The following is a 27641-nucleotide window of genomic DNA, read 5'->3' as shown; positions in this document are numbered from 1 at the left end:
CTGACCACTGCAGACCGGGAACACCCAACAAGAGCTGCAGTTTTGGAGATGCACTGACCCAGTCGTCTAGCCATCACAATTTGGCCCTTGTCAAAGTCGCTCAGATCCTTACACTTGCCCATTTTTCCTGCTTCTAACACATCAACTTTGAGGACAAAATGTTCACTTGCTGCCCTATATATTCCACCCACTGACAGGTGCCATGATAATGAGATTATCAGTGTTATTCACTTGACCTGTCAGTGGTGATAATGTTATGGCTGATCGGTGTATACAATCTGCATGGAAATAAGTAATTAGTGATAGTAGTACAGTGTCTGTGTCAGTATTTAGGGGGACATGGAGTGAGGTTTTATTAATTTCCATCAGATGAACAAAACAGTTTACTTTGGAACAAAGTATGTGCAATTGACAAAACTGATTCAGTCATCTGCAGTGACTACTTTGAACACAGTGCATAAGAATGTGGTCTATACAATATTTACTATCTGTTAGTATCAGTCTCTTTGTTGGTCTGTCTGTCCCCTTATTAAAATGTCTTCTTGTTTCTATAGAATTACATCTATGAAGCCTATCTATCTACATCTATCTATATTTATTCCCAATGCTTGTTGCATAATCATATACCTACTAAATGTTGTCTGTCCAGTATGTATGTTTAAGCCAACAAACATACATACTGTGTACAGTTTTTCTGTTCCAATAGTTTTTTTGTGGATTTGTAAGATTATTACTATTATTTAGGTTTTCCCAACATATTGGCTGTCCCAACACGGTGTCTGTGTTGCCATGGAAACTGATGTAATGATTGCAAGAGTACTTAGAGCTTGCACACTGCAACACACACACACACACACACACATATAATAACTATCACCTTTATTTCAGCACATTCATATTATTTCATGCAGAAATGCATATGAAGTCATGTCATACAAAGGGCAAGCAATAATCATGGATTTTAGTTTCTTTGTAACACTTTTCCAATGTAACCCATTTTGTTAATCTGACAGAAACTTTTTTATTTCCCAAGTACTGACACAACACTTGCAAATAATTTCCGTATCCAGAATAATGTCACTGATTCCTTTTGTCCACATGGATTTTATATCGTGGTATACACACTGATACACAGGCAGATACATGGATATCAGTATACAGAGGGTGTCCCTGAATTCCCTTCACACATTTCTCATACTGAAATGTAGATCATACCTTTTTTTTAGTTATTTTTATTATATATTATTATTATATATTTTTAAACATCTATTATTTCATTACATTGAAATGATACGGTTACATACATCTACCTCAATATATTAGAAGTGTTTCAGCTGTACAGAAAAAAATACAATGGCATACTTCTAACCTGGATACAATTCTGTTTTCTAAAGTTAAAGTTCAACAGAACCAGCAGAAAATTTGAGAATTTGCTCATGCGAGCATTTTACATTCTAGTGCAAATGTGGGTAGAAATCCATGCGATGAGGGTCTGAATTGGGTTCTTATCAGGGTTGTTGTCAGCTGTGCAGAAGTATTGTCAAAAGCAGGGGGTCTCCAGCTGTGGATCTCTTGGTCTACTCAAATCTCAGTTAATATGACTGGACCAATTTGGACCTGATATAGCAGACAATTCATTATTCAAGAGGGACATGATCTTTAGCCACAGGTTGAAGACAGCTATCAAATCTGAAAAACTGGAGGGGCACTGAACTCAGTGATTCCATCAAACCCAGAGAACAAAAATGAACAAAACTAAACCCACTAAAAAACATAGGTCTTTAAACACAGATTTACAGGGTTGGATTTTAAACAGATCTCTAAATTGTATTCTAAAATAGCCCCATGTATGCTTAATTAATACAACAGTAATGATGAGGAAAAAAGAAAAGAAAAAAGACTCCTAAGAATTTTCTCTCAAGCTGAGACACAAGGCTATTATTCCAAAACATTGCAAGTAATTGCTTGGGATGTTTGGCCATCTGTTTGCAAACTGATCCAGTCAGGTTTCTCTGAGCCTAGTACTTATTCTTTTGAAGAATGTTCTAATGTGCCTAAAAAATTAGTCAAGTGCACCTGAGGCTCCCAACAAGCTGTTCCTACAGTATGTACCCAGGTCTTAAACAAACTGAGAAATCAAAGCTAATTATTTTCCATGTCTGCATCCTCCAGACTGAGTTTAACAGTGACAGGAGCAGGCTGGGGGTGAAATAGGGCACACACTACATTAAAACATTTGCCTCTTGCTGGTGCATCATTTTTTCATAATTAAACATTTGCAGAAGTTGAAATGAAGTTGTTTGGTAGGAGACATATGGGCCTCTTGGCATCTTTGGTCCCTTTTAGGGACCTTTAATAGTGAAAAATGTTGAATGTGTGGAATGTAATGTGTGGAAGACTGTGGCAAATGTATGGGACAGTCACCCCTGTCTCCCAGGCCTTAGGTGAGGCCTCCTGGATGTCTCCTTGCTGACAGTTAATCCTACAGGTCTGCTTGAAGCAAGGCATGCAGCACAATTCGGGTTTATTTTGTAGTTATCTGCAGATGTAACTGCATTAGATGGGTTGTTTGCTATGTCTTGGTCTCTGGTGTGAGCAGTTGTGCTATGTGCATTGTTTGGTTGCCCTATATCTTCTGATGGTTTGGTTGCCCTATATCTTCAAAGCTGCAGCACTCACAACAATAAACTGGACACCTCAAGCTTCAAAGTAATAGAAGGGTAATTACCTGGACAGAGCAGACATCCAGATAATCACTGTCCATCCTCAAACACAAAAAGAAAGGATATTTAAAATGCTAAGCAAGGACTCTGCATATGACCGTGCACAAACACAGTGCATAACATTTGAATTGTGCTGTAACACCTTCCAAACAGACCCATCACGACCCCATATAGCAATCATGTTACACTACCAGCAAAGCTTCACGAAATGAAACTCCATGCACAAATAAAAGGAACATGAAGGTAAACTAGAATCTGGGACAGATCGGGCTGAAGTGACAGACAAACAAAACTGTTTGCAAACCCCAGGAGGAAAGACAAAGAAAACAAAAGCTTGATTCATATATTACATGCACAATAATAATGTGCACTGGGACATGATGCACACAGGGTTTTGGGAGATATGAAAAGGGAAAAGAGAACAGGAACATGGGCCCATGGAGACCACCTGGCACAATTGCCACAGCTGTAATGCACCGGCTTGGGTTTGAGTTTAGACTCAGGTGCCCCTTGGTCCATGGGCACTGCATGGAAATGTAAATAGGATCCAATCCTCACTACATTACAACAAATCAATGCTTCTATTCTTCTAGATACTGCAAACTGAAACCTAGAGAGACCAACGCCAAGATGCTCCTACAAGTTAGCAGTAAATTGGTATGCTTCCCCTGTGCCCCAAACCTTCTGCTGTGCTGCTTACCCATTTGTTTGCTATTTTCTATTGCCTCTCCACACTTTGGTTGATTGTGCCCACACTTAATTTCCTTCAGCAAGGTATATTACAAAACCACCTGGATTAAGTACAATTACTACTCAGATCATTATAGTAATCCCTTGATTAATTTAAAGTACCATTTCTAACTAGCACCTCCTGTGCCTGTTCTGGTGAGTACTTTTCCAATGCACTCAAACTGAATAGCTGAAGAACCCAGAATGACATGTTTTATCCCCTCTCATGTTAGACAATTTTACACTGTTGTGGAATGGCACTCCTCAAAATCTTTTTTTTTAAATCACTGTATTGAATCAAAGTCCCCGAAAAATCCAATCTTCAGTAGACAATCACACTAGAATAGTGAGATTTTTCTATGATATTTAATAATAATAATAATAATTATACTTATAATTATAATTATAATAATGTATATTAGATATTTATTTCATTAGCTGAAATAGCTAAAGGTAACCACATTATTTTTAAACAATTACTAACACTTGTTCAAGTCTTTACAACACATGTGTTAACCACTCAGCTTGGCTACACTGTGCTGTTATATTAATAAAACATTCAGTCAATGGTTGACCAATGTTTGACAGTTAACCAAGACATCATGATATACTCTAGGGTTCATGGTCACCTTAAAAAAACAACAACAAAAATAAAAAAATATACTGTACCATCTCTAGCTCAGTCCAATACCAACTACATTCACTGGTATTAATTTCCTTATTCTTCTGTATATGTGTGTACAAATGAACCACAGTCTGTTTCACGCTTTTATACCCTAACTAGAACCCTCCAATTGTTACTCAACAACCAAACCAGTTCTTGTATAAGAAAAACATGACCCAAAGCTGACCACAAGCAGATTGCATTCAGAAGTGTGCTGTAAGGCTGATTGTCCCAGTGTATGCTTCACAGTGTAAACCACAAATAGCAGAACTTAAGTGCTCACTGGAGATAAGACCCAGGCTTCTCTAGCCCTGCCAAGTCCTGCAGGCGCCCAGTCCTTACCAGGAGATACCACTGCACACTCTGCAGCCAAAGATTCCTGATGACTGTAGTGCAACCAACAGCACTGTGTGTCTTCCTGCAGTCGGCATGGAGTAGAGCTCTGAATCATTACCAGCAATTATCAGCACAGCAACAGGAAGCTTTCAATAATTAGCTACTTTTCTGTACTCAAAGAGTTACACTCATACACCTATAGTTTGCATGTGTGTAGAACATATCTGATACAAATCTGACGAGACCAAGCACAGAGATTGGTCACACCAAGCACTATAGACATCAATAGCTGCAAATTGCAATATCCATGTGTCATGTGTCAACACGATCACCCTATTGCAAGTATTCTGATATATAAATATGTATTTATTTATTTTTCTCCAGTGCAGATGATGCTCTTTGAAATTAATAAATGACAAAGCTTGTCATACAATTAAAGGAGAAAACTCTCCCCATGTTAAAAAATGCAACAGTGAACAACAAACCAATGAGCTGTTATTACATGTACAACTAACAAGTGAAAACCAAGGTGTGAAAAGAGGAATATCATTTACAATGTTTATGTAAAAAAACTACACCCCTTTTCTTAACTTTATGTCATTTGCTGAGTGTCTGTAAAACTTCAATAATGTGAAGGAAATAAAATTATATTAGTGATTATACATGAGAAGATTTTAAAGATCATTGTTATAAGGTAACAGGTGTTTTAATGCACTTCTCCTATCCCTTCAAGATACATGCCACTGCTGCAATGTCTTCACCATGGCCTTACACTTTGAAAACCTAGTCACATGTTTAAAGGGGCAATGAGTTCTGGAGACTTATTGGGAGAGATAAGGCTCCTCAACACTCAGCCCCCATTGTTCCTCCATCACCCATGGGAGAACACCCTGCTCATTTAGTCTACATTATCTTTTAGTTCACTCAAAGTCTCTGTCAAGAAGGTGACAATACTGGATTATCTTTTTTGTATTTGGGAATGGATTCCAAAGCAGTTTCATGAGACTAAATAAGTTAGATAAGACTAACATCTTAGTGCAAACTTTTAAAACAGGGAGCAAATATCAAGAATGTGGCGCCACTCTTATTGTACAATCTACCATTAGTCATGTCAGTGCTGCCCAGGGAACAGGCTGGGAGTCACAAACAGGAGCTTGAAATATTTGTTCTTTGTGCGTGTGTGTGTGTGTGTGTGTGTGTGTGTGTGTGTGTGTGTGTGTCCGTTTTTCAATGATAATGAAGAAAAGCAAATGAACAGAACTCAAAGGAGTGAATTGCTTTTCCTCCCTAATGCTATTTCCATAACTTGTACAAAAGGGAATGGGCAAAACTGAGCCCTGCTCTATTTTAAGGTTTAGTTCATTAAGCCGGTCCAATAAATTGAAAAACGACTCGGCTTTCTCTTCTCCAGCCAGGCAATCATCTGCCTTAGTAAAGCTTTCTTTATCAGGGTTTCCTGGCTTTCTCTCAGAGCTAGGATTTCCAGTCATATTTTCCTTACCTCTTTTCCATTGTCTTTGGTTTGACATCCCCCTCTGTCATCCGTACCCACTGCCTCCTGTTTCACCTCAGTCTTTTTTTTTAACCCACTCACTCATTACCCTACGTGACTGGCTTTCATTTCCATAATCTTCTAAAGTAATGACTAGCCACCTCCGACTCACATTTTTCAGCCTTCCAATGTTTGACTGTATTTGACATCCTTATTGCTACAAAAAAGATCAAGTTATGAAATTAAAGCACATTCGTGAATGAAAATCACTCCATTATCCTACACTTTAATATTAGCACATTTCTCATTTTGTGGGGAGGGGTGGGGGAAGACTGCACAAAGATATTTTTTTTCTCTCCCAAAGCCAGGGTTGAGGGTACGATCTAATTAACCTATGTTTGTCCTCAACTGGGGTCCAATGTCATTGAGCTGTAGTCCCATGTTCCAATCTATAGGATAATTCCATAAATCATACACAATGCTAAGAGTTTAATGCATAAGAAAACATACACGGGTAACATACAAAAAAAGGTGTGTGTTGGCACTTGTTTTAACCATTCAATCTCTCATTGCACGTATTTTACACAAGACCACCTTAACTAATATTTTCAGAAAATGGGTTTTGTGAAGAGGACACTGTTCTGTATTATCATGACAATCCAATTCCTGTTCTGCTGAAATACATTATGGTAGAAAGATATGCAGAATTTAAGTCTTTGACCCGCCAGGCAGTCGCAGAATTACCATTCAACCATGACCCAGGCATAAGGCCAATGCTTGCATTTGTAAATAAAGTGTGTACATGAACACACCCTGTCTTCAGAGAATACTCAACGTAAAAAAACTATGTAATACTCAAATTAAATGTCTAGGTGATGTTTTTCAGCAACTCACTTTCCTGAATGTCATCTGAAAAACTTTTGATATTGAAATTACAGTTTAACAAACTGTTTTCACTCTCATGGCCTTGCCCTAAATGGATCGACACAGTGTAGCTCAACATTGACTTTAATTAGCACTTAAAACATTGCTCAGTCACTCACAAATCTATCAAAGGCCACAATCATATCCTTTGATAAAATGTATCCTTTCAGTCACAGATCATATATTTTTTTCTCAAAACACACCCATATGAAATATACTCTCACATTTGCAGCACAACAAGAATTGAATGGATCCACTAAAGAATCTATGCTTGCTGTGACACATGATATAGTCACATGATGGTAGGCTATGTCAGGTGGGGCTGGACCCCTCTTGCTGACGCTTTCACACCAGGACGACTGGCTGTATGGAAAAACACCAGGACACTTGTCTGCATTGACAGGAGGGCACACCTAACTCATCTAGCTGTGGATATAAGCATCATCACATGCATTCAAGCATTCATTGCATGGTACCTGAGGGGAAGTGCGGGAGGGCGTTTGAAGTGATAAAAAAGCAAGGAGTATGCTAAAGAGAATATAGTGTGGTTTACCAGCTTTTCTGAGTAACAACCCGCTTTGGACATCAACCATAGGCTGGAAAATAATCGCTTTCATCGACAAGACCATAAACACCCTGCTTATGATCACGATCTAGGACATGCAAATCAACCTGACACTGGAGACCTCCTTTATTATCGGGGAAACCACTTAGTGCCAGGATTTAGTCAGGGACTTCTGTATTAAGTGTTGTCAGCACAGGGCTAGGCTCTTGTTTACTGTTTTACAGCCTTTGTAAAGGCTCCTGCCACCGCAGCAAACACCCAGTCTTCCGGTAGAGTCATTAACCCTAACCCCCAGAGACTTGCAGTACCACCCCTCCTTCTGTGACAAACTGCAGCAATGCTGTTGCAATGGGCAACTCCAGGTTCCTGGTACTATATGATTTTGCTTTCTCTGAATATTAGTCTAGTCCTCTGAACATCTGGTATTCTCTGCAGGACAGGAGCTCTCTGCAAACTAGCCAGCCATACTGTGTGACCAGTGGATAACATTATGTGAAAGAAAGCATTTAGCACTGAAAAGAAAGATATGTGCAAATGCTGGCCTAGCACTATGTGTATCTTTGACCACCATATACAGTTCCAGCACATCTGCAGCAAACTACTTTAATCCACATCCAATTCAATACATCTATAGATCTAAATTACAAAGCCTTGCATTTTAATTAAAATATTTTATTCATGAGCCGGATAAGGTCCTTAGTTTTATGATTGGAGTAAAACGCTACGAAACCAAATGAATAAAGGGAATCTGAAATTCAAACCAATTGTAGATATTGTTTTGTACAGGTTAAAAGCCTCAGTGAAAAGCCACAGCGCTCAATTAAACTGGGATGAGTGATGTGGTCCTTTGGCATCTACCTTGTGTACCATACATCTTTATTATGCATAGAAGAAAAACAACAACAAAATAAAATGACATTTCACAGTGGGTGAATCATACCAAAATAATTTCAAAATTAATTCCTCAATTAGGTCTTCAATTAAACTAGCGAGGCCCAAATTAACAAAGAGTCTATTCATTTTCCCCTTCCATTCAGTTGATGTAAATCTTAATTGCATAGAAGACACAACAGGACACTGATTATAGTGCCAAACCACTGTTGTAATCTTAAGAGGGGCAAATTTCAGCCGTAATTGTGCTCTGCTGGTGACTATGAAATTGATTGCATTTATTAGAAATGTAATCTGCTGTGATTAATTGTTAATGAAAATATTAAGCAGGGCCATAAAAAGAATCTGGCAAAACAGAAGATTGTAATTGCAGTACATGCTATAAGGATTTATGAGTTTCTTAAGAATCTATCTTGAAAACCGACCCATCAAATTCTAGATAGTTCTAGCACTAGACATTGCAAAGATATACAGACTTGGAACCTATTACTCCCTTGGATGTCCTAAAAGAGGATTGGATTGTGAAAAGATGGATAATATATAGCCTAAACTTCTACAGTCTTTCTATGAACATGTCTACAAATATTAAATTTCACACAAAAAAGGAATAAAAACACATGATAAACCTAAACCAAATAAGAACAATACAATAACATTAATTCAATCTCATTCAACTGGCCAGGGAATGCTCTTGTTAAGAAAATGGCTTGCCTTCTTCCAGACTCACACTAAATATATGAATATACTAAGATGACTGATATAAGTAGGGAGAGAAAAACAAACCAATTGGTTAGAGATTAAACTAGTCAATGCAAGAGTGAAGAGACAAAAATGGTAGATGAAAAAAAACATAATTAGAAGGACATAAACATTAAATAAGCAGCAAGACTATTTCCTGGAAAATGCTCAGAATCTAACAAGTAGTTAGATAAGGAAAGTCAAAGACTCGATATTTTGGGACAAATTCTGCAGGGAGCTTCATCCAGAATTGAATTTACAAAAACTGAAAATAATGATGCTGATGATGACAATGTACACACAAAAGGATGAATAAAAACGAGAGTTGAAATGTATTTTGTCGTGTGTTAGTACAGTGTGCTGCAGTAGTTAAATCACTAATATTCCTTGTGGCTACTGGGAAGCCAGAGGATCTTCTCTTTCTTTCTTTCTTTCTTTCTTTCTTTCTTTCTTTCTTTCTTTCTTTCTTTCTTTCTTTCTTTCTTTCTGAGATTCTAATGACTTTATATCACCAATACAATCTGTTGGGTTCTGGACTAACTTCAATGGCTGTTGTTTTTATAATGATAATTATGATAATACCTACAAATATAATTATTAATTGAGCTTAGGCATCAGGGTCATTATTATTATTATTATTATTATTATTATTATTATTATTATTATTATTATTATTATTATATTTCTTAGTAGACACCCTTTTAACTCTGGGTACAGTATCTTTCTCAAGGGTACAAGTGTACAAGGGTACAACACTGTCTGCCAACTGGGATTGAACTCACAGATCCCAAACCTCTACTCCACACTGATGCCCATGTCTAGCATAGTGCTGCTGGTTGGTCCCATTATGGGAGAAGACCAATAAAGAGAATTCATTTGACTGACATTAATACAAGACAAAGTAATCGTAGAATGGTAATCAATATAACAGAATATTAAAGGCTCCCAATTAATGCAAAATAAGTAACACTGCAGTATGAATTACATAGGTGTTATAAAGTGGATTGCATACATTTTACAAATGTAACTAAATTAAAAAGCAGACATCAGCAAAAAATTAAGTGGATATCAGCAATGGCACCCTATCATTCTTACACAAGAATGTTCTGCTCAGTAAATTAACACAACTCACACTTTGCTTTGACCCATTAAACACCCATCACTGGAGTCTGTATAAAACAAATCAGGACTTAGTATGTTATGCCAGGCTGGTAATTTATTCTTTAAACAAAACAGCAACATGCATTGATTGCCAAGGTCAAGATTAGTGCCTGCAACAGAAATAAGATTAAGCCTTAAATGATCAGCGAGAAGCAATTTTGATAGATTTTAGATTAAAAAGTCCACACACTGTTACCTATTAATAATGTGTAGGGGGAAAAACTCAGTATGCAGTATTTTACTAGCAATGAGTTTAAAGAGTTAATAATTGACTTAATATAAAAAACTCAGTAATTGAAAACCTGTTCAATGGGTCATCAAGTCTACAAGCTAAGAATCACTGAGAGAAAATCAAAAATCAAATTACAACTCATCATGAGCTGGAGACAATATTGACATCATTACGGTCTTCATTTGGAACTCATCTCCAATACGGAAACTTTTTCTTCTCCCAGCACGCTCTTTTTGTCCTGCTTTTTGTTTTATTTTATGAGGTAAGGTTATTAAGAACATTCTTATGCTGGGTACTAATACATTTGTATTCATAACTCACACCGCACTGCTGTGTCACAGGCCGGCACAAAATTCCTCAAGTCCCTGCAGAATTAAACAGGGCTTAATCACTCATCATATTTCCATATAGTTTCCATTTAAATGGAGCAATTAAAAGTAAGCAGAATTGTGCGTTCAGAGCCATGTGGAATAAAATGAGTTATACTGGACACGTGAATTTGCGAATTGTCAATTAAAATGTCACAGAAACAAAAATTAGATTGTCTCTCCAACTTAGTCTGTTTTTCTGTGATTTTCTTATTCGTTTACTGCTTTTTATAGTCTGCATATAAATACTGTTTATTGGTTTAAGTATTTCACATTTTACAAAATTATATATAGTCTGCATATAAAGGCAGTGGCTGTAAAACGCAATGGAGATGGAAATGGCCTATAAATCTGCTGCTGTCGGGGTAGGAAGCGCACAGCTGTACATTGGGGACGGTGACAGAATGAGGGTCCTACTCTATCAAACTGCAGGAGAGTATTTCTAAAAACTAGTATCTACAACTAGGATTACTACTGGTCCCAAGAGGCTCCTTGTTTTTAAAGCCTACTTTTGAAGTAAAAACTAAATTATTATGCAGTGTAGGCGAGATTTAACTCCAATCACCAAGCTTTCTTTTGCTGCATTCCTCCTTGCAACCCAGCCATTATTATAACAGCAGGGGGTTAAAGCAGAGGTAAAGCAATTGCATTACCCTCATTATGTTCTCCAAATGACCACAAAATGCTAGTGGCCGCACTGGCCAAAAGGGGCAGCTGAATTCATCTGTTTAGAAAGGCATATCTTAAGGAAGGTAGTGATGGCCAAGATGGAAAGTGAAGTAGCTCCTTCCAATACAAAGAGAAGTTTCAGTGAAGTAATCTACTTGCTACTGAATATGTCAAGTTTTTAGAAAAATGTTACATTATTTTTGGTTAATATTTACTTATATTTTCTTACTGTCCCACTCTGCCCCTCTTCTACGAAGTCCTGGAATGTACACTTATACCTATGAATACACCCAAAAGAGGTTTCCGATACTCAACTAATGGCATGCAACACATCTACTTTGTTAACCAAGGTATTGGAACATTATTATTATTAATAATAATCATCATCATCATAAAAGAGCTTTTTCAGATACAAAGTACAAAATTAAACCCAACCCTAAATAATTGTTTACAGTATTAAAATGTTCTCTGCTGTTGCGAGAGACAGAAGATAATCAATGGAAAAATAGAAGCAATGCTATGGCAAAGATCCGAAGTAATGATGAAAGCATGAGCTGAAACGTCTGCTTGTTTTTTATTCACGTTTTTTTTTTTTTTTAAGAAATACATGCAATAACAAAGGTAGGTTTTTGTTGGCTTTGGTCTCTCTTTTACATGCAGTGTGTGGACATCATATCTCTTCTCACAAACACATTTTTCTACCTCCACACACCTGCAGTATAGTACCAGTAATAATACGAATTTTGGAAATGCTAGCCTGTGATTGGCTGTGATTTATAATGTGAAGTATATTCACAGAATTGAAATTAACTAAGAACGTACTACATTGACATTCTAACACTTCACTTCTGAACATGTGGCTTCCAGCTCTAGAAACCTATAAAAGTAGGTAGGCTCAACAAGCATAAGCCTGGAAAGATCAGGCACCTAAAGTAGAATAGTCTCAGACAGATGAATAAAATAAGATAATAATAATGTGTTCTATGGCTCTATAACGCAAATGCACTGTGGGTTTGAAATGCTCTGTGCAGAGCGTATGATGGGCGGCTCGTCTCATCACTTGGCGAATTGACGGCTCTCCACTCCAACACCAGGCAAACTTAGTAGATCATCGATCCACACCTTGTCCCACCCTCCGAGAATGATTGACACTAGGAGGTAATACAAGGATGAAAAGATTGTGCCAAAATTAAAAAAGGAAATAAATAAATATATATTGAAATAAGTAACAAAATAAATAAAAGAATAAAGAAAATAAATAGGAAATAAATCTATATATATATATATATATATACACTCACCTAAAGGATTATTAGGAACACCTGTTCAATTTCTCATTAATGCAATTATCTAACCAACCAATCACATGGCAGTTGCTTCAATGCATTTAGGGGTGTGGTCCTGGTCAAGACAATCTCCTGAACTCCAAACTGAATGTCTGAATGGGAAAGAAAGGTGATTTAAGCAATTTTGAGCGTGGCATGGTTGTTGGTGCCAGACGGGCCGGTCTGAGTATTTCACAATCTGCTCAGTTACTGGGATTTTCACGCACAACCATTTCTAGGGTTTACAAAGAATGGTGTGAAAAGGGAAAAACATCCAGTATGCGGCAGTCCTGTGGGCGAAAATGCCTTGTTGATGCTAGAGGTCAGAGGAGAATGGGCTGACTGATTCAAGCTGATAGAAGAGCAACTTTGACTGAAATAACCACTCGTTACAACCGAGGTATGCAGCAAAGCATTTGTGAAGCCACAACACGTACAACCTTGAGGCGGATGGGCTACAACAGCAGAAGACCCCACCGGGTACCACTCATCTCCACAATTTGCACAAGCTCACCAAAATTGGACAGTTGAAGACTGGAAAAATGTTGCCTGGTCTGATGAGTCTCGATTTCTGTTGAGACATTCAGATGGTAGAGTCAGAATTTGGCGTAAACAGAATGAGAACATGGATCCATCATGCCTTGTTACCACTGTGCAGGCTGGTGGTGGTGGTGTAATGGTGTGGGGGATGTTTTCTTGGCACACTTTAGGCCCCTTAGTGCCAATTGGGCATCGTTTAAATGCCACGGCCTACCTGAGCATTGTTTCTGACCATGTCCATCCCTTTATGACCACCATGTACCCATCCTCTGATGGCTACTTCCAGCAGGATAATGCACCCTGTCACAAAGGTCGAATCATTTCAAATTGGTTTCTTGAACATGACAATGAGTTCACTGTACTAAACTGGCCCCCACAGTCACCAGATCTCAACCCAATAGAGCATCTTTGGGATGTGGTGGAACGGGAGCTTCGTGCCCTGGATGTGCATCCCACAAATCTCCATCAACTGCAAGATGCTATCCTATCAATATGGGCCAACATTTCTAAAGAATGCTTTCAGCACCTTGTTGAATCAATGCCACGTAGAATTAAGGCAGTTCTGAAGGCGAAAGGGGGTCAAACACAGTATTAGTATGGTGTTCCTAATAATCCTTTAGGTGAGTGTATATATATATATATATATATATATATATATATTTATTTCCTTTTTAACTGTATTTATTTTTATATTTATTTATTTATTTAATTCATATTTTATTTATTTATTTCGTATTTTTTATTTATTTCCTATTATGTATATGTATGTATTTATTTATTTATTTATTATATTTAAATTTTGGCACGGATTACCCTCCATACTAATACAGCGGTATAGAGGACATGCAATGTATAGAGGTAATAGTCAAATGTTTATTCTGATTAAATATGACCACAGGCTTAATAAAACAGCACAAAACCAGTGACCTGGTGAAAATAATGATAATAATTATCGTATATGTATAGCTTTGATTATAATGTACACCTTATACTTTATACGTATCTCCTATATCTGGAAATATAATACATTTGTGTCCGCCACCACTTGCTTAAACCAATTATTTTGCAAAATTAAAAACCTCCACCTACAAATATGTAATGCAACCATTATTTTATGGGATCACTTTAGATTCTTGTCTATTGAGTCTTTTGATAGCACTGATGTTAGAACTACAGTTGTTCCATGTAATAGTCATACATAAACTAATAACCACAAAGTCATCAGGAACAAATTTCACAAAAGTGCATTGTTAAGCTATCCAGCTTCACAACATCCCTGTTAACAGGTGTCCTCAATCAGGAGATGTAGATCATAATATTGGCTTATTAATACAATCATTATCTCAGTTATGTAACAGAGCGGGGGTGGAATGAACACTAGAAGACTCTAGTTCTCTATAACTAGGCCTGGATACCCCTGCTCTATAATCCATTTGGCTCTATACTGCATCTCTAACGTCCTGTTGCAGGTATTATAACATATTTAATAGCACGTCCTGTTAAAAGCTACCTTCGTATGTATTACAATATTTTACAAAATGTCCACTGGTGTTTTTGTTGATTTACAATGTAAAGGAGTAGGGATACATTTAAGGCAGTGGCCAGGAAAGTACTGAAACAATATGGCCTTTACTCACATTAGTCTGTTAGTGTGAGAGGGGTAAAAATGATCCAGAACAGTAATACAGATCTATTGATTCATACACTGAAATACATCTGAGCAATGCATTGAGTGTCTTCAAATGCAGTTACAGATTCTTCTAATATAATGTCCAGTCCACTATGTTCTCCGTACTGAGAGCTCAAAATCAGATGACCAGTCTGTCATTGTGGGAGCAGTACAACCATAATACAAGCATCTTAAGTGTGACAGTCATATTCATGTCTCTAGGATAGTGCATCAAATTAGCAATTACACTCCATGAAAGATCCAACTTCATTGTTTTAACCAAGGCCAACAGCCTGTGAGCTTGCATTTGCTCACATTTGCCTCTCCTGCACACCTAATGTTTCACATGGGCTGTACATGTGTAAACACTGACCTGTATGTCATGCATGTTGTCTATGAGAGCGGTATATTACATACAAATTGATTAATGTAGAGAAAGAGAAAAATATAAGACTAACTTAGCTGAAACCACACCACCACACTCACCACCTCACACCCAGGCAGGATCTGATGGAGCTGAGGCACACACTTCCTCAAACACTTAAAGACACTCATTCTCACACTGGGGAACTCCTTACATCCCCTGTAGCCAGTCCAGATATCAACAATGTATTAGACCACCATAGAATCAAAGTTTAAATTAAATGGGGAAAAGAAAACTGGCCTTTCCTTTGATAAGACTACAGTGTTAGTCACAAAAGTGGGCCTGACCCAGTTTCTCAGAGAGTCCTGGGAGGATGGGCCACGGATGCGCACAGCATGGGCTGTTAATAAGCGCCAGTTGCTCCATTTACCATGCATTGTTCCTGCCAGCCTGCCAGCGGGGCTGGGGTTCTGTGGGATAGGCGCTACTACTTACTGGGGACGCGGTTGATGGCTCGCAGCGGTCGGAGGACTCTTACGGTGCGCACGGCCGAGAAGCTGACGTTCTGCAGGTTGAGGGAGTACTCCAGCATCCTAGACGGACAAAGAGAAAGAGTACATACAAAAGCATTAATACCAGACTACAGTACAGGCCCTGCACTACACTCACCTCCATTAGTGACTGCAGGACCCAGGGAGCCGGCACCTCACTGACAGAAAAGTGTGCTTCTATATATCTTTCTTTACTTTCTTTCTTTCTTTCTTTCCTGTAAAAAGTAACATTTGCAAACACTGCTCTGTTTTCCCCCAAATTCATATATCATTCTTATAATAAGATGTTGATTCTGCGTATTCAAGAGGAAAATAAAGGCAGTTTGTGTCGCATAGTACAGACAAGACAAATCTCTCAAGACGATTTATATTATGAATCAGTGTCTGTTTTTCCCAGGCTTGTGTGCTAAAAACAACGACTGACAAATGTTTGTTCTTGGCTGGCACCGACTGCTCTGAAACCTTTAGCGAGTTAGACGTTTCTGAAAGATCACTGTGAAATTGCAAAAACAAACAGAACCAAAAAACAAAGTCTTCTCCAATATTTTCAAACATTTTTGAAAAACAGAAACATTTGAGGGAAATCTAAGACCTATCAATCACTTCTGTTGGCTAAACCGGGCTCACTGCCTGCTCCCTACTGGAGATTGACGTTAAAACCTTTCAACTGTACTCATCCATCTCAGCTGTCAATTCAAATGGGGATTATGATAATTTCAGAAAAAAGCTTTGGAATAACGTACAGTGCTAATTGCACTGCATCTAAAGTTGCACAATTTGCCTTTCCTCTTTCACAAACAGATCTGCAGTCCATTTTCCTCTCTGTACACATACAGCAATCCTCCCTGAGACTGATACAGTTAGTGGCTGGCCTATCATTAATGTGAATGCAAGAGCAGAGACTGATCTGAGACAGACAGAGATTAGACTATACTACACTAATGTACAAAATAACATTTGTCCACAACCAAGTGAAAAGTCATATTTTAAATTAACAAAAGGTAAAGGATAGTTCCTGTCCTGTAACATACTCCACTGTCTTGTAATGTAATTCACCATGCAACTGTGTGATTTCATTTGCAAACCATTGTTGCAAAATATGGACAAAAGCTTTTATTTATGTAAACAACAAAGAAGCTTTCAAGATGACCAGACTAAAAAATGTAATACGCTGTATCTAATCCCATTTTAAAATAGTGTCACCAATAAAATTCCATGCATGACAACTGTTCAATTGCATTTGAGATGTTAAATTGGATTTGGACATTCTACATTACATTTTACAATTACATACATAAATTGGAAATCTTTTTGAATAAGTCAAAAAAAAAAAAATCTGATCAAACATATTTTTTGTATTTGTGCCTTTTTTGTGCCAATTTGCAAACTCTCTTAATATCTACTTTCTCTGTGCTTGCACATAACCCTTGCAACGCACCATGTTGGAATGTGAGCTTTACTGTACCCACCATTTTAATTAATTATTCAGCAGTATGATTAAGTAAATGGTAACTAATTATCAGGGTAAACTGAAATTAGAAAATTCCTTAATAATACAAAACATCAGAAAGCCAGTGGTATCGTGGAACCTTACGGCAGTATGAAGCTCAGATTTCCTCCCTCAAGCTTAAAAGCAGGGGGAGGGAGTCTTCACAGACATCACAGTGCTTTGTATTCACAATTCTTCTTCTTTTTTCCTTTAGTTTTTTGCCAGAAGCTAATGTGTCTGAACTGTACATACATGTAGCAAAACTGATTTGGTCAAAGCAACAACAAAAAAGTGCCAGAACTCAGAAGTTCAGTCTTTGAGTCCTTTTAACATAATACTTTATCTGGGTGCAGCAGAGGGTGGTTATTACATCAGTTGTGCCACATATTTACACAGTAATAGTATTTTTTAATTAATATATTTTGCTTATCCGATTCTTTGTTTCTCTCTCTTCAATTCATTTTTCCCCCACAGCTGCAATCTAAATGGGCATACAAGGTTTTATGTGTACTCGTTCAGTGGTTGAATGTTAAAACTTCCCATTCGTTGTTCCTCTAGGTGTCATGCAGTTCAGGTCAAAGATTAAATGATTTGTGGTCTCAAATCCAGTCACTATATCCCTACATGGATTGGGCCCATACTGTAATTTGTTCCTATTTTATACACAATTCTTTTTGTGGCCAAAGTAAGTAAATCACTGTATTTTGGCTTTGTATTACCAGTGCTGTATTTTATATTGTATGAGAAAATTAATGCAAAATATGAAAAACAAACAACTAATTTTGCAGAACGTACTTTCCCAATGCCATGCCAAAATCACTTAAAGGCCCAAGCAAAGACATGCATGAAGCACATTTGGGGTGAAGAGGAAAGACTGCAATGATATCCAGAAAGTTACTGAAAGTGTTCCTGCAGGAGAAAGACAAACTATTATTACAAGCTAAAAAAAATGATTGTTACAATTTAAACAAGTCGACCTGCAAGTCTTTTATAAAAATAGTTGCAATTTTTTTATTTGGGATATTCATATTCAATTAATATTAATTTATTCAGAGTGATTACATCACACTATTATGGGTGATGAAGCATTTTAAAAGACTGTGGTAAGGGCACAAGTACAAGAAACACAGCTATCAGGGTCTTTGGGTAAAGGTTTGATATTACCAGTTGGATTACACTGTTCTGTGGTTGGTGCTTTTTGGGCCCAGGGGACTGGGACTGGGGATTACTGGGCTTCAGAAGACCTGGCGATCTGATCGTTATTGAACTCATAAAGGTTGAGGAATTCTGTGTCAACAGTGAGGACTGAATTTGTCCACCTCTTAGAACCAAAATCAAGACAGAGAGGTCGGGGAACACAATCTCCCTCCGGTTTAATGTGTGCCGTCTGCATCTCTTTGGCTCATTGTAGTGGTCATCTAAACAATATGCAGCAATGAAAACACAACAAAGACTGCAGTGTCCAAGTGTTGTGGAGTGACAGGCCATGTTGGAGCCTTCTAGTCAGAAGGCTTTCGGCATTAGCTCTTGCAAACACATTGCGTGTCGGCACTCAAGTAACTGGTGGAGTTCATCCAAACCAGGTCTCAATACAGAGAAGGGTTAAAATGGGTTTTGGCGGGCACAGTACTGAAAATTCACTTCAGCCTTGTTCCGGTTTAGTGTTTCTGAAATCTGTTGAGAAGGTTTTGTCAGGACTGATTGAGTCTGATGGGAGCCAGATGTGGCTGGAGCCACGGAAAACAGTAGTGAAATCAGCGAAGAGAGAAAGAAAAAAAGAGGGGGGAAACACAAGGCAATTTGGGTTGTAGTCACGAGAGGAGAGGAGCAGGGAGGGGGCGAGAGGGAAGGCCCAGTCTGCGTGAGGAGCCTCCACTCGGGCCCTGGCCCAGCCTGACAGCTACACACACAGCTCACGCCATGGCGCTGAGGGCACACAGGGAAATATGAGAGCTGACAAATTTCTGAGTGGGAGCCAGTGGCCTCAGTCTCCTCAGAACCCCGCCCGAGCAGTTTAAAGCAGCTCTGTCTTTCATCACCTCCAGGTGATGTGTTTACAAAGCAAGGAATTTGCTTATTTTTTGGGTACCAGCCTTTTCAGTCAATCCAGACCACAGTGTCTCAGATGTTAGTACGAATATACTGAGATAAATACAGGTCCTAAGCAGTGAGTTAGAAGAAGAATGGTGGAGTGGTGTGTGTGTGCGTGTGTGTGTGGTTTTCAGTCTAGAAACTACGTCCAGAAAACAAATGTTATGAAACACTGAAGACACAAATTGTTGAGCCTTTCATCAGACTCACAATATCTATGTTATGCACAGATTTTGCCAGCTCTCTGAAGGAAAAGGCAACAGTAGATTTTCCCCGACACTATAATCTGTTATTCATATGATCTCAATTTTCCCCCGTTCGCTCTCTGTGTGTATTTCATTCATAGCTATGCTGTCCAAACCTGGTCCTGTACAGCGGAATCCTCCAGCTTGTATAGGCATCCTCAGTTAGTGGCCAAACATAATGGCGAGATATAATCCTGATGACTTAAACCATTAATTGGTTTGGCAAAATAATGTAGATGTGCAATGAAAACCACATGACCTCACAAATCTACAAGAGCAGGGTTGGAGACCTCTGATTTATAGGTTATGCTATAAATCATTGTCAAATGAGAGCAACCACAGAATCTTGACTTGGTGTCTGTATTTCCAGACGGCAGAAAGAGTAGAAGGATCTGTGGCTTGACGTTAGGTCTTAGAAAAAATGCAGTTGTGGCCTGCAGTCACCAGAGAAGTGAGACATACTTTAAATCACTTAACAGACACATTCAAACTGTCATTCTGTCATCCAGACTGGGGGAATGGATATATTTATCCAGTGATGCTGTTATTGTAATACATAGCTTTAGAAAATGATACTATGGCAAAAAATGGTATGAAAATTATAGGATGGGTGACCAATCACAATAACAATCTCTACTGAGAGAAGAGGAGTCAGAAGTGAAGCTTCGTCCAACAGGGAGAACACAACTGTGGAAAATTTCTACACAGAAGCGTCTGAAATGGAAATATTTCAGCAGTTAGGGTTGAAACGTGTTGAAGATCGATTGTCATTGCCCCAATACATAACAAAACTTAATATTGACCACAGGCAATCTATAAATATGAACTCTAATCATACAGCACACTGAGAGAGCAAATACACATCAGTGGTGTTAGTTTTACTGATGTAAAAAGCGATTTTAATTGGTCCCTTTGGTTATTTAAGCGGAATTTATGATTGTCTTGTATACCAGACTGGCTCAAAATACACTGCGGTAATGACAACATCACAAGACCAAAGAAATAAATGCATGTGCTGCATAATTCTTCAACAGGAATTATGTCTCCAGTCTATCCTGTCTACTGTTATCTGCTTGTGTATAAAATAGCATTTGATGTTGAGCAATAACACCCCCCCTTCAAAAACAGCAATGTTTCCTAACAACAAACCACACAATCAACATTTGCACTGCAATACATACAGAACAAATACATGAAAGAAAGATAAGTCACGGAATGCAGTAATAGGAAAAGCATGAAGTGGGTGTGAATTCAGTCCACTGCCTTTAGGAGCGGGTTATCCTGTGCCCCAAACAGTGGATTTGTCCCTCCCCTGAACTAAAATCGTTCAACTTGCATCCACCTAGTAATATAAACACAGCTTTTATGCGCTTGTCATTAAAGGAAAAAACATAATCAACAAACCTTTTTATCTAGATAAAAGATTTCCTCTACATGTCTTTTTTTGGCAACAGAAAGATTGATGGGAGACATTCTTTGAAGGATTTACAGATGTCACCGGTGTGTGTTTGTGCCTCAGACAGGAGTAACTGACGGCCTCCCTTTTCTGTGTCAGGACGCTGTGTCCCTGTCCCTCTCCTACCCTCCTCAACACCGTCTTCAAAGCACATCACCTGGAAGCTCTTCAAACACATTTAAATCTCTTTCACCACCTGCACGCTGTTAATGAAGCGTGTTTCTGGGTGATGAACAGCCTGAGCCTCTCAGTGGATTTGACAGTGGAAAAAAACAAATAAACACCAAACATAATAACAACAACAACAGTACAACAACAAAAAACCTGCAGACATGAGAGTGAGAGATCCTGAGCTGCCCGAAAGCAAGAAGGGGCTCTCTGTTCAAACTCTGCAGGGCTTCTTGGGGAAAGGTGTCCTCAAAAGCGCTCACCCCTCTCCCTTCTCCTGCCCACCATGCTGTGTCTTTGTGCTACATTTCCCTAGTGCTCACTGCATTGTTGGCTGGGGTTACCCATGGAGCAAAGAGAAAACACTGGCTGACAAAAGCACCCCAAGACAAATGGTTTCACAGGGATGCACTACCTCCAAACTCTGCAAGTCCTTCCTTATATATATATATATATATATATATACACTCACCTAAAGGATTATTAGGAACACCTGTTCAATTTCTCATTAATGCAATTATCTAACCAACCAATCACAAGGCAGTTGCTTCAATGCATTTAGGGGTGTGGTCCTGGTCAAGACAATCTCCTGAACTCCAAACTGAATGTCTGAATGGGAAAGAAAGGTGATTTAAGCAATTTTGAGCGTGGCATGGTTGTTGGTGCCAGACGGGCCGGTCTGAGTATTTCACAATCTGCTCAGTTACTGGGATTTTCACGCACAACCATTTCTAGGGTTTACAAAGAATGGTGTGAAAAGGGAAAAACATCCAGTATGCGGCAGTCCTGTGGGCGAAAATGCCTTGTTGATGCTAGAGGTCAGAGGAGAATGGGCCGACTGATTCAAGCTGATAGAAGAGCAACTTTGACTGAAATAACCACTCGTTACAACCCAGGTATGCAGCAAAGCATTTGTGAAGCCACAACACGTACAACCTTGAGGCGGATGGGCTACAACAGCAGAAGACCCCACCGGGTACCACTCATCTCCACTACAAATAGGAAAAAGAGGCTACAATTTGCACAAGCTCACCAAAATTGGACAGTTGAAGACTGGAAAAATGTTGCCTGGTCTGATGAGTCTCGATTTCTGTTGAGACATTCAGATGGTAGAGTCAGAATTTGGCATAAACAGAATGAGAACATGGATCCATCATGCCTTGTTACCACTGTGCAGGCTGGTGGTGGTGGTGTTAAGGTCGTGGAGGATGTTTTCTTGGCACACTTTAGGCCCCTTAAGGCCAATTGGGCATCGTTTAAATGCCACGGCCTACCTGAGCATTGTTTCTGACCATGTCCATCCCTTTATGACCACCATGTACCCATCCTCTGATGGCTACTTCCAGCAGGATAATGCACCATGTCCCAAAGGTCGAATCATTTCAAATTGGTTTCTTGAACATGACAATGAGTTCACTGTACTAAACTGGCCCCCACAGTCACCAGATCTCAACCCAATAGGGCATCTTTGGGATGTGGTGGAACGGGAGCTTCGTGCCCTGGATGTGCATCCCACAAATCTCCATCAACTGCAAGATGCTATCCTATCAATATGGGCCAACATTTCTAAAGAATGCTTTCAGCACCTTGTTGAATCAATGCCACATAGAATTAAGGCAGTTCTGAAGGCGAAAGGGGGTCAAACACAGTATTAGTATGGTGTTCCTAATAATCCTTTAGGTGAGTGTATATATATATATATATATATAACATTGCAAGAACAACAGATCAAAGATGGACAAAGGAAGATACTGAATGGCTACCAAGAGATTAAAAAAAGAACTAGAAGACAACCACATAAAAGATAGGAAGATTAAATAATAAACTTTACAGGAGAGACATGGAAAAGAGAAGCTATATATCGAAGCAAGTGGAGACATCTTTGTGAGGCCTTTAACCAGCAGTGGAGCATAAAACATGCTATTATTTTCAATCTTTAAAAAAAACTAAAACATATATAATAAACATGAGAAAATGAGATACTAGAAAACTAGTTTCCAAATTAATGGTATGATGCACTGCTACAGTAGGTTTTGTTTTTCTTCCTGGGAAGGGTGACCTTTTTTAAATCTTGGCCACTCTGAGATGGATTGCCATTGTGTGTACAGAAACTGAGAGCAGTCAACTCTGGCAGTGAAGCGAACTGAATGCTGCATTACTGAACTCTGCAAGTGAGACTTCATCTGGGGTGAGAGCTGGAAATAATTAATTGGGTGTTTATTTGAAGTCCCTAGCATGGATCTGAACCAAGGACCCTCTGCTCTCTGGCCAACATGCTATGATCCTGCTGAAGAGGAAATTCCCTGTTAGCAGTCTGCACTCGGTGCCTGTGTGTGTGGTTTGTACAGATGTGAGTGTGCTTGTGTGAGAGTGTGTGCGTGTCTATGTGTGTGTGTATAACATATGCCATATGAAAAGAGTCCCAGTTAAAGCCACTTCCTGGGACTCCCTTGCGGATGCCATCTGCCAGGAATGCTGTGATTGCACGCACCAGAATTTCTTATCTTGTCCGCACCATGAGTAAAGGGGCATCTCCATTACACAGTCCTGTGCCACTGAGCATTAGCCCTGTTCTCTTGCCAGTGCAGTGCATGGCTCCAAATCAGACAGATGCAGTGGTGATTCCAGCCCCAGCTATTGATTTATAAGCTCAGGATCAAATCAACATACTAGGTTTCCTTCAGCAAGGTGGCTTGTAGGTGAAGGGCTCATTTTTCAGTATAATAATCGCCTTAAACACACAGCCAAAGGTATCAAATGGGCTATTTTCAGTGGCACCCTGAACAGAACCCCACTGAAATGCCACGGGATGAGTACAAGAGTGAACACTATAGACTGTTGCCTACGGTATATTTGTAGTATCAGAAACAGAAGGATCACAGAACTCCTTCAGTTAGTATAGATTTGCTCACTAACAAAGGCCTAGACCAAACTAGAAATAATAGCAGAACGTAATGGTGGGTGTTTTCATGGCCCTTTCCAATGGAAAAATACAAGATCGCCATTAGATACAGGACTGTAAATTGTGATTAGCAGGTGAGTAGGTCTAGACCAAAGGGGGTGATTTTGACACACTTGAAATACAAATATAGCTAAAGTGTATTCCTCATTACATTTTCTTATGTACAGTATACATTTTCCTTTTTAATACAATTTTGCCAGGCTGTGTGAGATTCTCAGCTGCCGTCTACCCACAGTTACCTATTCCAGAAAAATTAATACAAAACAAAACGTATCTGTGCAAATGACAACGTGTTGATAAGGGACTAATCCACATTAATGTGAATATATTCATATTGACTGAAATTTGTCTTTGTAGTACATTTCAGATTAAGTCCTTGCATGCTTCCATTTGTATGCTATTCTCAATCTCACATTAGATTTAAACAACTTCAGTGTTCACGTTTCTCAGTACAGAAAAAAATGTTCCCAAAAAACATCCAGATTGTTTGGATTGTAAACACTGATTTACAAGATTATTTAAACAACTTTAAATATTAAACACTGTGTTACAGATACATTAACATACATTGATCTCTCACATCAGGTAGTAGTGAGTTTTATTTGCTGTCAAGAGTTCCTTGAAACTGTCCATTCTATGAGGTCAATGTTATGCCAGTGTGTTTAACAGGAAGAAAAAAATAGTTTATGAGGAAGATTGCAGAGCATCCGATTGGAATTGTTTTTCCCTGTTGGACAACCTAACATCATTACCTAACACATACTACGCGTCAATCAGAAAGTAGGAACCCCTGCAGAACTTCATTATAAAGAAACTTGCTTTATGGGGCTGCCCTACCTAGACTGCCCAAGAAGAGAGACATTACAGTTTATTGTTTCTCTACAGTAGCCTCCTTTTCACAATGTGTATTTGCATCGCTCTTACAGACTCAGTGATCCTCTATTTGATGGAAAGAAAATGAATAAAAAATAAACTTGGGGGGGAAACTTGAGAAAGGTAATACATTTCTTAGTTCCGTGAGGAAAACAAATGTTTTATATGATGCTTTAAATAAGAAACATAAAAGGCATATTTTAACTCTGAGTAAACTTTTTTTTCTCTCCCTCTACCCACCAAATTCTGGTATTCTGTAAGTCAATCCTTTCTGTTTATTTTTTCTCTCCAAACGCAGCCTGTATCCACAGTTTAACAAGTTCGATGGTTTGACCTCTTTGTGTGCCAGTAAAACACAAATCTGGGGAGTCCTGTGCCAGAAAATCCTTCTATTTCAGAGAAAGTCTGTCAAAGCCATTATTTTCCTGAGAGAAGGAACAGCCCTTAATTTGAAGCAGGTGCCTCCCGTCCCAGAATGAGGAGCAACACTCACGAAATGCGTCTCCTGTAGCAGCCAGTGATGCAAATGGATCTGTGTGTGTGAGTGAGTTAATGCGAGCAAAGGAAAGATCTGAGGCTGGTGTGGGCATTAAAGTGGATTTTTGCAGTGCTGACAAAAAAATTAACTATTTTACTTCTCAATCCCCCCCACCCTCTTCTAGCCTTCCTTATCCTTATTTTTCCAATCTTTTCTTCCCCAAGATGCATTTTACCCTTAAATTATTCCTTTAAGTACGATTCCCCCATTAAGAAAATATCTTAAAATAGGAAAAACAAACAAATAAGTATTTAACTTTCCAAATAAACCAACAAAGCAAAAACTTTGTATTTATTTATTTTTAAGATTCAGTAGACATCTGCAAAAAGAGCAGGTAGTTCAACCAGCATTGATCCATAATACATTTTCTTTATACAGCCAAGGTTGAAAACCTTGTCAGATTTGTTGAGCTTAAGGAAGGTGATGGAATTCTCCCAAAACTTATCTGAGAATCTGGAAGACTAAAATTACTCTCTGAGAAACATTTGCCCTACTTTATTTGTGTGTGATTAATTTCCTAGTGCTCCTTAACATATTTATCCTGCTTGTTCTGGACGCAGTTTATTTAAAAACATGGTTTAGGGAGCAGTTTGAAAAGTCTGTAAAATGATCTTTGCTTTTGCGAAGGGTTGCTGAGCTAGGCACCAGACATATAAACATGTGTTTCGCAGACACATCGGGCCGCAATATGGACTGAATCTGCACTATCTTTCTCCACTGGATCTCTCAAAACCTCAGGGGGTTTTTCAATCAGAACATCCAATAAGCCCGCGCAAGCAGATAACACAGACTTTAAAACTCGAGCTAGTGCGTTTGAGACAACCCAGTAAAGAAACCCTTATTACGCTTGTGTGAAGAGTTCAAGGGTAAAACACTTCACACAGAAAACTATAGTGTTACTGCTCATAGTCAAAAACTGAAGCACATAAAATAACCTAAGGTAACTTAACAGAAGATCAAGGATTCCTTCTGCGATGAACACAGACCACTACACTGATCCTCTCCTGTAAACTTCAGAGCTGTGGCTAACTGTTTGGTTTAATTTCAGATGAGAGACTCACTTCTTTGGATTTAACTTCCAGGTATTGATTAAAGAGAACTACAAAAAATCCCTGCTCTATTGTAATTCTGCAGCTCTGAAACAGGACATTGAAAAGCACAGTACAGATTGACTTTCAACAACACAATGAGCTTGAAGATAATCTTCAAGCCCGTGCAGATGGAGACAATGGTTCCCATGGCTGTCAAGCTGATCTGTGCCCAGACGGGTCTACATTGCAACCAGCCTGCACGCACAGGCCACACATGGCTGCGCCCCAAAAAAGCCACGCCCAAAAAGAGTCACAACCAAACAGCCGGGCTTCCGGAGCGATGCCTTCTAAGCTGGCCAGTGTTTCCATTCAATTTCCATTCAATTTCACTGATTGGAGAAAGAACCAAACCATTAGACATGGCAATATCAGAATAATTCAAGCAAATACAAATATAATAGTAATGATAATAATACTCCAGTATTTCCTCTGCTCAATGTGCTCTTAGTACTGATGGTACATGGCTTAAATTATCTCCTTTTTCATTGTTGTGCCGCCCGTCTAGACTTGAAATAAACAGCTACAGACAGCTTCACATGAGTCTTTGCTTCCCGTCCTGTTTCCCTAGCATAACAACAAAACAGTTACCGTGCACCACATAACTTGTATGTCTCAGCCATGACAATGACAGGGCACAGAGTTCACCTCATATATTATTTAGCTATGTTATTTATTTATATATTGTGTTTTTTTTCCCCAAGCAAATCTAGCCCATCTACTCAGGCTTCCACATTTCGCCCCAAAAATGTAACTTTCCCCATTACCATGGTAACCAAGCTGTCTGGGC

General features: G+C 38.8%; 1 protein-coding gene across 4 annotated transcripts in view; it reads right to left on the bottom strand.

The window, feature by feature from the left end:
- Positions 1 to 27641, bottom strand: part of cacna1g (calcium channel, voltage-dependent, T type, alpha 1G subunit) — a 198530-nt gene that overhangs the window by 154692 nt on the left and 16197 nt on the right. For all 4 annotated transcript variants that reach the window (XM_066704863.1, XM_066704859.1, XM_066704860.1 and 1 more), the window contains exon 3: positions 15886 to 15983. In XM_066704863.1, coding sequence (XP_066560960.1) covers positions 15886 to 15983 — 98 coding nt within the window. The remainder of the gene's footprint in view (positions 1 to 15885; positions 15984 to 27641) is intronic.

Source organism: Amia ocellicauda, chromosome 5, assembly GCF_036373705.1.
Source record: "Amia ocellicauda isolate fAmiCal2 chromosome 5, fAmiCal2.hap1, whole genome shotgun sequence".
Lineage (NCBI taxonomy): Eukaryota > Metazoa > Chordata > Actinopteri > Amiiformes > Amiidae > Amia > Amia ocellicauda.
Note: the sequence above shows the minus strand (reverse complement) of the source record. Positions and strands in the feature narration are given on the sequence as shown.